This window comes from Egretta garzetta, unplaced genomic scaffold (genome assembly GCF_000687185.1).
Source record: "Egretta garzetta isolate BGI_Z169 unplaced genomic scaffold, ASM68718v1 scaffold117, whole genome shotgun sequence".
Classification (NCBI taxonomy): Eukaryota; Metazoa; Chordata; class Aves; order Pelecaniformes; family Ardeidae; genus Egretta; species Egretta garzetta.
Window position 1 is genome coordinate 1,905,879 of NW_009260479.1, and position 13,847 is coordinate 1,919,725.

General features: G+C 47.7%; 2 protein-coding genes across 2 annotated transcripts in view; one reads left to right on the plus strand and one right to left on the minus strand.

The window, feature by feature from the left end:
• The window catches only part of DLEC1 (DLEC1 cilia and flagella associated protein), a 41,135-nt gene extending 39,265 nt beyond the window's left edge, over positions 1-1,870 (plus strand). The window contains exon 37 of the mRNA XM_035899649.1: positions 1,747-1,870. Within this exon, the coding sequence (XP_035755542.1) occupies positions 1,747-1,870 (124 nt within the window). The remainder of the gene's footprint in view (positions 1-1,746) is intronic.
• A 965-nt stretch (positions 1,871-2,835) lies between these two features.
• ACAA1 (acetyl-CoA acyltransferase 1) lies at positions 2,836-13,841 on the minus strand. Its single transcript, XM_035899650.1, has 12 exons — positions 13,673-13,841; positions 13,357-13,595; positions 13,003-13,060; positions 12,092-12,171; positions 11,591-11,633; positions 9,287-9,385; positions 8,787-8,867; positions 6,729-6,919; positions 6,446-6,625; positions 5,604-5,659; positions 4,680-4,825; positions 2,836-4,235 (listed from the first exon to the last, which is right to left on the minus strand). Exons 2-12 carry the CDS (start codon positions 13,415-13,417, stop codon positions 4,160-4,162), a joined length of 1,071 nt encoding a protein of 356 aa, XP_035755543.1. The 5' UTR covers positions 13,418-13,595; positions 13,673-13,841; the 3' UTR covers positions 2,836-4,159.
• Between the last annotated feature and the right edge of the window lie 6 nt (positions 13,842-13,847).

Genomic DNA, 13,847 nt, shown 5'->3' on the forward strand with positions numbered 1-13,847 from the left:
GAAAGAGGGAGAAACGTGGCTGGAGTATCTCAGCATTCCAGTAAAGCATCTGGCTGTCACGCAGGAAAGCGCAGTATCTTTTGCAGTCAGGGATCCTTCGTTATCGTTTATGTGGCTTCTCTCTAAGGGTAACTTTTTGAAGTCCTTTACTTCCCTACGTGCAGTCAAGCACCTCCTGATGAAGCAAAAGAGCAAAATGCTGTTCTAATGCAGCGATGCAGTTGTGTTACCCTTGCCTGGCCTGGTGCAACGTTCAGTGTCAAAGTCATGTTGATATTTGGTGAAAAAGGAAAAAAACCAAAAATCAATGTATTTTTGTTGCCTCTAGTCCAAATATTTTCTACACAACAAAGATCATGTGAGCTGTGGGCGAATGACAGCAAAGAATAGAAGAGAGCAGATGGAAATTATTTTCTTTGTTCTATAAACACCTAATATTGCTCTAATATTTATGGAGACCTTATCACAACCTTTTGTTGAGGCTAGCGAGTACTTGTGAATGGCAGAGGCAGTGACCCAAAGCCTTTAATTTCTTGGCTCTAATTAGAGATGCAACTCCTGTAGGAAAATTCAGCTTCCATTACAAATTATTTTCTTGGAAGTTACCAGGTGGTGGCAGAAAGTTTCAGACAGGTAAGTCCAGCCCAGTGATTTTGGTGAAGTCTGAACCCTGCTGACAGGGAAGTTTCAAGAAGCAAACTGGAGGTGACACGAGGCAGCGTCGTAACTTCCATCTCCCCAAAGGCGCCGTGAGATCTCCATCACTGGAGCCGCTGAAATCGCAGCGGGAGGGAGCCTGGAGCAGCTGCTTGGTGCAGCGAGGCGGAGCAGAGGCCTCCCCAGGCTCCTGACTGGCTCAGTTTTTCTGGAGTGCTTGTGAATACGCCTGAAGCGCAGCTTTTTGTCCGACAGCCGGCACGCTGCTCAGCGCGCCTGAAAGCGAAGACGTCGCTGAACAGCAGCCAGCTCGTCTGTTCGGGTCGACGAAGAACTCCTAACCCAGCAGAGCTCAGGACCAGCGTGGCATTAGAAAATAGCCATACGCAAGGTGTGAGCTGGTTTTTAATAATTCACCTCCCTAATGCAGTGGTTTTCCTGCAGGGGAATTTTGTATGAGAAGGGAAAAAAACCCAGAAGTTGTCTGGCAGAACAGGCTCTCGCCTCAGGCCTTCACAGCAGCGCGGAGGAGTCCTGCAGATGAAGTCTCGGGAGGGCTGGGTGGCGCCAGCCTTAGGTGAACCACGCCGCAAGCCTGCCGCTGAGCGCAGAACCGCGCTTGCTGTAGGCTTTCTGATGTGCATTTGCAACCTGGGCTCCGCTGACTGCCCCTTGTCTTAGCGGAGGCGACAAGAAACTTTTTCTGTTTCAAACCCTGCCACGGGGATGAGTTTTCCCATCAAGGAACTGCAGGCATTTGCTCCCAAACATCCGCCCCCAGCAGAGCTTCATTTTACTTACTTATTTAATACTCACGTTCTTCTTTCAAATACAAAGTTAATAATCCCACGTCTTCAGGTGCAGACTGGCCCGTTCTTTTCAACCACCCTCCAGGTAGCTGTGGGACATGACACAGCAGTGAGGTGGCCGCCGCAGCCTGGACACTAACCTCAGAGCAGCGCTTGTGACGAGGAGCAGTTGGTCCTAGGGCACCGTTCTCCCCTTATTCCTCCGCAAAGTAACTAATCTCGCCCTTAAACACAGAATTGCATCTGCCTGTAACTGAACTTTTTGCTCTGCGTTTTTTAGGAGCGACACTGAATACGCAGCGGTTGTGACCATTACGGGAATGCTGGGAGAGAAGCCTTGCAAGGTACAGCTCAGGGGGCGAGGAACATGCGAGGGGAAGTACGAAGACCTGTGTTTCATTTAAGCAAGACAATGCGGGACGTGTCAAATACGGGGTTGGATGCAGAGGTACCACCCACTCAGCCCGTATTTTCATTTACTTCAGTTGTTTTACTGTGGACTGGAAGTTTAGCAGACTGAGCGATTTTAAGTTAGGAGGAAAACAGTCATAATCTCATTCTGTGCTATTAGTTTTATTGCTGTGATAAGCTTAGTATTACCCGAAGAACAAGGCTCTGCAAAATAATCATTCTAAACTGCAAAGCAGCTACGGTAACAGGTAGGCCAGACCCCTTTGCATGTCACCATAAGCCTCGCATTACAATTAAAGACCTCAAAAAGCAGCTTTTGCTTTGCCTCGTTTGTTTGTTTGACGTTAACATGGACACTGACACATAATAAAAGCAAGAATTAGCGACGAGGCCAGCGTTCCTCCGGCTGTCGTCTCGGTGCCTGACATGAAAAGGGGAAGAGCCAACTTTCCCTGGACTCCTGGGAAAAGGACCAACCTGCACGTTTCGTCATGCTTGGGTACTGAGAACATCCCCTTCAGCCACAGAGGGAGGAACCCTTCTTCCTTTTAATGCTTCTCCCTGTCCTGGTTTCGGCTGGGATAGAGTTAATTTTCTTCATAGTAGCTAGCATAGTGCTGTGTTTTGGATTTAGTACCAGAAGGATGTTGATAACACACTGATGTTTTCAGCTGTTGCCAAGTAGTGCTCAGACTACTCAAGGACTTTTTGAGCTTCTCCTGCTTGCCCAGGTGCATAACAAGCTGGGAGTACAGCACAGCTAGCAGTGGTGAGCAATTGCATTGTGCATCACTTGTGTTATATATATTCTGTATCTTCTCTTACTATTATTATTATTACTACTATTGTTATTCTTCTCTCTTATTAAACTGTCTCTATCTCAACCCACGGGTCTTACTTTTTTTTCTTTTCTCCTATTCTCTCCCCCATCCCACAGAGGGAGGGGGGGGAGTGAGCGAGCGGCTGCGTGGTGCTGAGTTGCCAGCCGGGTTAAACCACGACACTCCCCCACATGGTTCCCATTTACTCACGCTCCTCTTTACATGTTCTATTACTTTAGCTAAAGGTCACCGAAATTCCCACTTCTGAGCCTGCTACGTTTTCCACTCCCATCATATAAAAGCTTTTTGTTAAAGGCAGCGTGTGTAGGGAGGAGGGAGAGAATATCAAGTGTGAGAATGTCTCACATAGCTCCAGCTAATCATGACCTTCAACTAACCACCATCACAGAAAACGAAAACAAGTATCATGCAAGAACCCAACCGCATTACTAAGTGCACAAACAAAAGCCAGGACAAAGAACTGCAGCCTGCGGTACAAATTTAAACTTCTCTAACACGTCAAAGACGATGAGCACGCTGCTTTTTCAAGCCGTTAGCTCTGAGGTTCAGTGATCTTTCCGCTCACGAGAGGAAGAACAGAGAAGGGACAGCTTTACCAGATGTCACATACATTTTGCTGATGTAGTGCTTGCAGTACAAGTAATGCTGAAATCTGGTTTATGCTAGGTAAGTAAATATCATTAAATATTATTAAGTAAGCTTGTCCTCCAAGAGTCACACAAGCTGATCATTACAAATGAATGGCCAAGCTCAAATTCCTGCTTCATCAAAACCTTTCTATTCCGGCACCTCAGCAGTTTGTTCCCTCCTGTGTAGGCTACATTCCAGTCCTTCCGCTTGCCCCCATTCGCAGGAGCGCGGCTGAAAGCAGAAAGCTAAAGCGCATCCTCCAGCGCAGGGACAACCTGGGACGGGACACAGCCAACTCGTGACCTGGCCAGGACAGATGCGGTCGCAAAGGACACGAGGGTAAGTCCTTGCCCTGCTTTCCAAACAAGCTGTTCCAGACTTCTTGCAAGATGGTGACATCTTTTAAGAAAAAACCCTGGAAAAGCCTTTTTGTGCGCACCGTTGTTTTTGTTTTGAGCAACCGTTTTAGACAATTTGTCATACAAAAATACTGTACCATAAACTACTTCGCTCTGGTAATATTCACAGAATAAAGGGATCGATGGGATTAGACATACTCATTCACGATCACCACGCAAGGGCCTGTCGTTGAATTTCAGCTGAACTAATTTCACGTCGGGATGCCATTTGCCAGTTTTGCATTTTCCCCAACCTGCTCTGTAGATCTGTACAGTTTATTCTGCTTCATAATTTGTGCCTAAAATTTGTAACCAGTCCCTGAATCGACTTGATTTCACAGTGCAAATAATTTGCTACTACTAGAGAAGGCAGAGAATTAGCTGTTGCGTTGTTTCCTCAGGAGACCGGAGCTCAGTTCCCTGGGTACTCAAATACTGCTGCGGCGCCCATGCCGGTCCCCATGCACATCGACACCACGCCGTACGCTCTGAAATGAAGGAACACATGGAATTAAGACAGATCTGGTTTAGATCATCTGGGGAAAAAAACCCAAATACAATAAATTCGAGCTACCCACTGCTCTCCTGTGTCAGCAAGAGTTTCTAGCGCCGGAGCAGGTCCTGAGGCCCCGCAGTCCTGGCGGGTGCTGTTTGCAGAGCACGCGGACACGCGTTTTCTGGAGAGGAGCAGCGCACCAGGAGCAAGCTCCTTCACCACCCGCCTCAGCCATCAAGCAGTGAGGCTGCGCGAGGGGAACTGCTTTGATTCAGAGGAGCTGAGGAAGAAACTCTTCCTTTCCCACCTCCTACCACTGCCCTTCCCCTGGCTTTGCTACGTACAAGTTCAAGAAAAATCTGGACAGTCCGATGACGTGCAGCAGGATTTGTGGAAAAGCAATGAAATTAAGGCTAATGCTGTTCTCAGTGCTCACCTTTTCCCTCTGCGCTTCAATTCATTGAGCAAAGTGACAACTTGACGAGCACCAGTACAGCCCAGTGGGTGCCCCAGTGCTATTGCTCCTCCCAGGGGGTTGACCTTCTCCATGGGAATGCCCAGCTTTTCAACACAGTACACAGCCTGGAAAGACAGAGGGAACGGTTTCATGGAGATGCAGTCGCCTCCGTTAGTTCCCAGCTCTCCTGCGACAGAGAGCCAAGAGGACTGCAGAGGAGACCGGTGATCTCATCCGTATATAAAGAGGGACAGCAAACCAGCAGCTCTAGGGGCTTCAGAAGATTTGTGCTCAAAATTAATTCAGCTCAGCTATGGTTGTCATTATGCAAACTCCACATCATTGTGCCAGCTGCTCTTGAAGTATTAAGCAGTCAGTACTGAGAGGCCCGACGGCGGCTACACCATCTTTCCCAGGAACCACGTTACGAATGCAAAGTGCACAGAAGTGAGCTAAGCCCATCAACTTCGTCTCAAACTGAGCCCACGTACATGTTGTAGATTTGTGGAAGACACGGCAGTGAAGTTTCTACCTTTTGTTAAGGGCCTCCCAGTTAATGAGTGCAACACATTCGCACTGACACCACCCTTGTGAAACAGATTTTGCAAACTGGTATGAGAATACAGTAGTAATGACTACATTCTTATTGGCGGACATATTTTTCTAGGGCTTTTTTGGAGGGGTTTTTTTGGGGGGAGGGATATTTGGGTTTGGTTTGGGGTTTTTTTGTATTAAGGGGCATAAGCAATGCCCTGCTTATTTTTATTTGAAGGAAAGGGAAACCAGTCTGCGCACGTTATTAACATTTGGCTGAAGAAGCCATATGTGGAACAAGTTCAAATCTCAGTTTGGAGACCAAGCTGAAATAGAGGCAGCTCCCAGTGCAGCAGGACGATCACTCACCTGGCTGGCAAAGGCTTCATTGATTTCATATATATCAATGTCATTCAGAGTCAGACCTATGGTTCAGAAAAGTCAGGATTTAAAAGCAGATATTTTTGCCTTATGACTATACCAGACAATAATTCACTCACAGCCTCCCTTCACGAATTCGAGTTCTACTCCACTAACACCACAAAGAGGGGCACCTTGGCCCCATGGGGGGCATCGTCACTCGTACACACGTTTATGTACAACAACATCTAAAGACTGCAGAACGTCACAGTTCATGGTACTGGGTCACAGAGTTTGCAAGTTTCCTTAGATTAAATGTGAATTCTTTGCAGAGGGATTAAAGATTGAAGGGTATTTCAAAACTGAAAGACAGAACTCCAGGCGAGCATGCGACCACAGTAACGATGGTGGACACAACGATCATCAGCTGTAAAAGCTATTTAACCTGATGAGTATGATAAGATCCCCGAGGAAAGCCTGTTCCACTCGTCAGATGCCAAAATTGTGAAGAAAAAAAACCCCAAAACAAACAGAAACCCCACCCCCCCACACACACTGGTCATATGAAGGAAGAGAAAAAGGCACTAAATGAACACTGAATCACTCGCCACACGTTAACTAAGGCTGAGGCTGCGCAGGAATTTAATCCTGAGCTTCTCAAAGGCGAGCGAGTGACAATTTATACATGAGCACAAGATCCCAGCGAGGATCTCTTCTAAAGTTTTGAATTTAAGTTCACTGTTCCTATGGTTTATAGCTGCACATGCTGCAGTAACGTTACCTTAAGTCTCAGCCCAGAGAGTCTGATCTGCCTGGTGCCAAACACTGTAGGAATGACAAATGGTTCTTACCCGCCTTCTCCACAGCTACAGGGATTGCGTAGGCTGGTCCTATGCCCATAACATCGGGTGGGACCCCAACCACCGCAAAGGACCTGAGCACCCCCAGGACTGGGAGTCCCAGTTGTGCTGCTTTTGAGCGTTTTGCCAGGAGAACAGCGGCTGCTCCATCACTGACCTGGCTGGCATTACCTGTTGGAAGAGATCTATTTATTAACACCTTTTGTGTCTAAGCCTGTTCTATTACAAGGCAGGAAAACCACAGGAACAACACAAATTCAACAAGAGCGCTGACCTGCTGTAGTGCTACCGTCCTCTTTGAAGGCAGGCTTCAGCTTCGCCAAGCCTTCCAGGGTCGTGGAGGGCCTAATCCCTTCATCTTGGTGCACGGTGATTGTTTTTTCGTTGCCCTGATCATCCAGAACAGCGGTCTTCACTGGAACAATCTCGGTTTTAAACAGCCCCATTTGCTGAGCTTTTGCGGCTCTGTTAAAGAAGAGTGTGAAAGGTTAAAATATTCTGGAGGCGAGTTGCAAGAGAACAACAAGGAAACCAGTTAGCAAGAGAATGAACTAAGGCGTGGCTTGGTACACAGGCACATCATTGCTGAGGAGCAGGAAAGACCACAGGCAAATACTTACTTCCATTCATGGGAAGACAGAACTTCTTACTTCTACGTCACGGGAAATCTATTGCTAACACTAGGGGCATTCTCCCCAAACCCGGGTCACAGGATCACACACTTTGGAGCGAGATCCCCGTTCTGTTCCCATCAACACCTTTGCGACTGACTGACCACCACCAGCCCACAGCACACAGTTGTGCTCGTCCAGTGGTACAGTCACACCACAACTGTAAGGAGATAAATGAATCCTGACGTTCAAACATCAGTTCTGATTTTTGAGTTTAAACAGGGCAAGTGGGCTGAGCCTCTACATAATGCCAATAATTTCTGACAAGTTAAGGAACAGCTAAAGTTTCACTCATTCCTAGTTCTGCCCTACTAGAGACAAGTTGAGCTTTAGACCAAAGACTTCGGGTATAACCTTCTGGTATTTAAATGTAACCTTTCAACCCAAACCAACTGCAATTTATGTTGCACAGTTCAGTGTGACGATGCAGAAGGGCATCACTTAATTTAGCAGTAAAGGTGCAGTGAAGATAGGATCTGGTCCCCGAGACAGCAGCATTAGCAGAAGGAAACAACTGGCATGACTGGATTGATGTAAGTAGGCAGAATGCAATTACCTAGATTAGAATTAGCTCAGGACACACCGTTTTAATCTTGCATATCAAGATATTTCAAAGCCTCCACAGCAGGGCTGATGTAGATTTGCCTTCCAGCAGCAGAGCACCCTTTACAGGGAATCCAAATTGGAGACTGAAAGCTTGTTTTACCCCCTCATCGCTTTACACTTTTACTAATGAAATGAAAATATTTAATACTCCCAGGTAAGCGAGAGTTAGGGCGAAGTGCTGAAGGACAGATCGGTAACTCTGCAGACATCCTGAGACCGAGGCCAAAAAATCGCCCCTTTCCTCACGTGCGAGGTGAGGATCGCGTTCCCATACCCTTTTGCGCTATCAGTTCCATGTCAGTGAGAAAGGCTGGCATGCCAAGTTCCCTAGAAGCAGGGCCAGAATTTAAAGGTTAACTGGCCTGTGCAGTGGCTTCCTGTATTAGATAAATAATTGGACCGGGGCAGTGCTTAAACAGAGCTCTGAAAGTCAGTTTAACTCTTCGACAGCAGCAACTTTAAGGTATTGCCTGCTGTCGGCCTGCCAGTACAGCTCCATGGATTCCGGGGGTCAGTTTACTTACTCCCAAGAGGAAGGTTGTTAGAGGTACAACTGGACTCCCTTGGAGCCCAACACCTGCAGCGAAGACACGCCGCTCTTCTCATAGGCTTGGCAGTTCTCTAGAAGCAGCTACATATAAATATTCCCTCTGAGGAAAGGTTCCTTCCGCTGCCACTCCCACGTTCAGTCTCAAATGACACCGAGCCAAAGCCACGATGAAAATATTGACCCGTACGTTCGTTTCAGAAACCTCATGGAGGTTGCATCCTTTGGATGCTGACAAGCACAGGGGCGCTCGCTGCTCAAGGCTTGCGTGCCCGGCGATACCTGCGCGGGATTAGTCGCACAGTCCCCAGTACGGCTCCGGGCGCAGCTTTCCTTATCATACAACACTGGCCTTTGCTCCGACCATCTCAAGCTTCTTTACTCACTATTTAGGTTAGGAAGGCATCACGAAGGCTGCACTTAACCACTCCTGGGAAGCAGCAATGCGCTTCCTATCTGCATTTATTCTGTAACCAAAAGGGTAAAAAAACCCCAAAAAACCATTTACTTTTGTTGGGAAGCGAAGGCAAAGGCATCTTGCTTCTTTCGGGAAACCCCAAACTTCTCTGCCACATTTTCTGAGGTTATTCTGGGGAAAAAAAAAAACAACCCACAATTAGTCCAACGACTCATCTAATGGAGCCGCAGTTGGCTTCTACTACGTCAACACAAGGTGCAAGCACTGGCTTTAGTCTCAAAGCTAACTGCTGCCTTCTCAGCCTAGAACTGCTTGGCAAAAGCAAATCTTGAATCAAATCTAGGACCAAAAAAAGGTTCAAATCCACTCTCATTGCTCATTAAGCCACTGAGCTTAAGACATAAGACGAGGAAATCTTTCATCAGAGTCGCTGATCTTCTCCCCATTTCGCGTAATTCATCTTCTGCCACAACCAAGGAGGATGCCAACACACGCGGATCCAAGCTCTCTGCATTCAGACGGATCCAAAACAGCCCAGTCGCTGAGGAGCCAGACCATCCAGAAGACCTTTGGGAAGAGGAAGCACTTACCCCATAGGAATAAGGCAATCTCGAGCTTTGCTGTTTTCCATGATACTGGAACTGATGTCACCAGGGTTATTCCCACTTCTGAGGGACATGGTCTCCACGCTAAACAGAAGAAAAATTTGCATTTGCTACCAGTGTTTTCCCACTACATTTGCGGTAATTGCTCAGTTAGCACTGATCAAACCTCAGTCCCCTGACAACGTGCTTTCCCATCGCCCTACAGAAATGCAGCTAATTATTAAGAACTGGCTGAGGCAGAAGCTCTTCAGTCATCAGTGTACGAATTACCATGAAATGAAAACAGATTGCGAGATTAAATTGGTCCTTGTTTCACTAAGCACAGGACACCGATGTCAACAGTTAATTTCTCTTGTTTCCAGGAAGGAACCGCTAATGGTTCTGGCACTTCTGTCCTCAAACATAATGGGAAACCTAAAGTCCTAGGACTGGAGTTTCCAGCAAGACTGTCAACAGCCGTAAGAATGCCGCTTAGAGCTAAACAACTGGTTGGCAGTATAGTAAGTATGAAGCAAACCATTACACCATTCGTATTTCTTAAAAGAAAGGATTTAAGACATAGATCCCAGAGGATCCCCATGCAGCCTTTCACCTACAAACGAATTAACAGATTGAAGATACCCAATTTTACTGCACAAATACAGAGCCATCACTCCAGACTAGCGAGCTTTTGTAAAGTCAGCCTAGACCACGGGGCCTACAATGGGGAGAGGGTTTGAATTCTACTCTGCACCACACAAATACACTCACGATGAGTAAATAACAAAGAAACCATTCCTGGAAAATGTAAGACAAGTGGAAGAGAAGGCTCCTCCTCAAGCATCTTATAGTAAGTACTATCAGGAATTTAAACTAACTCTAACAGGGGACACTGCATTACTCGACTTCAGCGCATCTATTCCCTGAAGGAAGGTACAGAATCAGGTTTTAAGTAACAGCAAACCACAGCTACTGTGTTTTGTGTTGGCCTCCAGTATCCCTCCACCTACAGAGTGGGCGAGTCCACTCGGGGGAAAAGCATGACTTGGGATAAACCCAACTCACAAAAGCTATTTGTAACTGAAGGATTTTATGCCTTTGTGGAGAATCCCGCAGGGTAGAGGCCGGAAAACTTCCCACAGTGAAACGAGGTGGCTTGCATGCCCACAGGTGCAAAGGCTGGATCCGAAACCCTGCGAGCCTTCCAGTCCCTTTAAGCCCATCACTTTGGTGGACACGTCCAAGCAACTTCTTGAAACAACCGTGTTAACGTGAAAGAGTGGAAAGCATCATGTGTTCGAGCAGAAGCATTCCCCATGAACACCAAGTGCTCAGCCTACGTCAGAGGAACACGCCTGCCGTGCTGAGCTGTTTATTTCGCGGCAGTCCAAGAAGGGCATTCTCAGCATCAGATCTTGCTCAACCAAGTACATGCAGGTGTTGAGAAGCTGTAAATATAAATACTTTCCTAAGGACTACCAGCTGACTGTATACAGTAATAATTCAAGGAAAACTTCGAGTTACCAAGGTACAGAAAAAGAAAAACCCAGTATTTTAGCCTCGGGTTTACTGAATACTTTTTTTGTCACTTGTTCTTCAAAAGTGAATGCCTATGTGGTCACTAGTATTTCTCTAAAGCCAACTTCACATTTACGTAATCCTCTTAAAAATAAACACTTCTTATGATGTTAGGACAGAAGTGAAGAACAGCACACTCGCCCACTGCAGAAGAACATCTCCTGTAAGTCTGCAGAACAGTTATTAGCCTGGGTAGAGCATTAATTTCTTTATTCAAGACAGCTGATGGCATTCTAAGACACCAATTAATTGGAGATTAGTTAAAAAGCTAATCATGGCAGGCTCACTCAGGCCGTCAGAGCTCTGCACCAAGCGGTATCCTACAGCGGAGCCAGGGGGCCCTAATAAATCAGGCTTTTTGCCTGCCTGTAAGAGACACTCGGACTCTTACTGCAAGCCCAGCAGACACGTCACCAAGGCCAAAGCTTCCAGGGGAATTAAAGGATTTTCAAGCACCCTCTCTCAGACCCTGTAAGATGACCTGATCTTCTGCAAAAGAACTCAGCAGCCTCTGGAAATACACAAATTACATCTGCAGCCACCACTTAAATCCAGGTCCTAATTTTAGAGTTTATTCACCCATTTGTCAGACGAGGACACTGCCTATTTCCTTCGGGGTGGGGACAGATCTGCTTGGAAGGGGTTTCTAATGCCTCACACAAGAGCTACTGCAGAGGGACTGAGCACTACTTTCAGGCAGCCTAAGCAAGTGCCATAAAAAGAGATGCTTACCCACAGGCCAAGCCGATGTCATACGATCCATTTCGGATGCCACCTGTAACAGCAGCGCATAAACATGCTCACTGTCAGTAGGAGCAAAAGCACTTCCCTTCCAGCTGCAGTTTCACCACCACCTGAGGCACCCACTACAGCTGGAAGGTGCATTCCCACCGCCCTCCCGCCTGCCAGAACGCGAGCCAGGTCAAGGAGCCGATGGGGCTGAAGACCACCCATGGCCTGACGTGCAGCCAGAGAGGACCAGAGGGACCCTTCAGGAGCTGCCTGATGTGGAAGCGATGGTTGAACTTACCCTCAGAAAACCAAGTTACTTCTCTAGGGGTAAACTCAGCCACTCGAGGATAGAAAAGCACTCAACCAACAACACACTGAAAATTCCTAACAGCAGAAGACATTATCACTATTTTTACTGCTCAGAGAGATTTGAGGACAGAAGAAATGAGTTCTTGGTGTTGGGCAGGCATTGACTCCGATCCGAGTGCCCATAACACTTACCTGCTATATTGATAATGGCTTGTAGCCCGGAGGAGCACTGCCGGTTTACGCTTGAGCACGGCACCGTCTCTGGAATACCACTAGAAAATAAGATAGTGTTGGCAGAGACTCAGCGACAAAAGCCACGCAACAAACCAAACCTCTAAGGAAAGCATTAAACCACCTGATTAAACTTTAACCCTCAAGTTCAAGACAGATCCCTTTATACGTTTGTTGACCTATTTGGCCCCGCACCAAGAGAAAGCAAAGTTCATGGATAACTTCCAAACTCGATCTGCAAGCGGCTTGCAGTGCTGTCTCCCCACAGCTCTGGGGCTTCATAAGGTCCTCTGTAAGCAGGGCCCTCTCATGCCTAGTTCCCAAGCTCTGATCAGGGCCAGAAATACTGAAAAGCCCTGCGATATTCATAATTACTGGTGGGCTCTGTCTGCACCTCTGCAAAGTGGTGGCTGTACACTGATCTACAAAAGCAAACACCACTTGGCAATAGGCGCTGGTTGGAATATTTGGAAGCTGGGATCCAGCTCAGTATGGGGCCATTGACCACCAACACCAGGAATTGAACAGAAAGACCTGAGAGAAGTCCATGGTTTCAGGCTCACGTAGAGCAAAGCGCAGCCTTGCAGTATGGAGAAGCAGCAGGTACAGCTGGGAGCCCACAAAGCAAGATCTCCCCTTCAGAGGCTCAACACAGGCGGCACAGATTAACTGGCCTCACCTCTGCCTCCCTGTCCTTTACCAGCAGGGTTCTCCAAACCCCGTCAGGGTTCTCCAACCGCTCAGTCAAAGTCTAATTCCCAGGCAAAAGGTGATTTGCCGTAACTTCTGAGGAGCGCATGCTGACCCAGTGCTGCTCCGTAGCCCAAGGCCTGAGAAGGGGGGGAGGAACCTCGATCTGGTTGAGATTTTACCTCAGAAACTGCGCAACTCTTGCAATGAAAGCACCAGCTCCAGGCTGCAGCACGTTTCCTGAATGCAAAGATACGATTCCAGTCAGCCGGTTGCATTTCCCTCGCTATTTGCTGAGGGCATCGAAGGGATGTTAACATCGCCACGGCTTGATACCATCCGGCACCCAGACCAAAGCCCCACCGTCTGACGGAACAGTCGTGAAGGATGTACTGATTTCATAACCCTAGCGCTACGTGCGAGCCCCTTCCAACCCCATGACACTTGCAGGTGCCCCAGGGGACACCAGGAGCAGCCTGTCCCAGACAGCCACCCAGACCAGGCGTTTCAACTCCAGGTGGAGGTTGTTCACTCACCAACACAGATATCTCCCAGGGCCTCAGGACGAAGATTGACATCTTGAAGGACAGCTGTCATAACGGCAGACAGCAGTTCGTCGGGTGTAGTATCCTAAAAAGCACAGGGGGTTAGCGCTACTTCACAAACACCAGAAACTGCCCTGTCACCAATTCACCCTCAGGCTACTTCAGAGGGCTGGTGCACCACGCTCAGCCAGCTTCACTCCACTTCTCAGCTCGCGGTGGTGGTTGTTTTCCTACAAAAGAAGAATTACTCTGCGTGTTCTTCACCCCAGGTCCCTTTCAAGCACTGTAACCCAGGCTGCTCTCTTACCTAGCTCGGTTTCGTATCATCAGCACGCCTTGTAGGGCCTTTAAAACCAAACGACTGGGGTGAGTTTACGTGGCAAGACTGGAGAAGCAGAGCCCCTCGATTTATTTTGTGACAGAAACAAGGGTGACCCCTCAGCTGGCGGGGAGCACTGCCGGCATGCCGAGACCACTTCTGA

What these genes read in the sequence shown, in the direction of transcription:
- ACAA1 (XM_035899650.1), bottom strand. Translation starts at nt 13,417, where the DNA reads ATGACAGCTGTCCTTCAAGATGTCAATCTTCGTCCTGAGGCCCTGGGA. An exon ending in AGAGTTGCGCAGTTTCTGAG is followed by an intron (nt 12,172 to 13,002) that starts GTAAAATCTCAA and finishes CTTATTTTCTAG; the next exon opens with TGGTATTCCAGAGACGGTGC. An exon ending in GACATCGGCTTGGCCTGTGG is followed by an intron (nt 9,386 to 11,590) that starts GTAAGCATCTCT and finishes TCTTCTGTTTAG; the next exon opens with CGTGGAGACCATGTCCCTCA.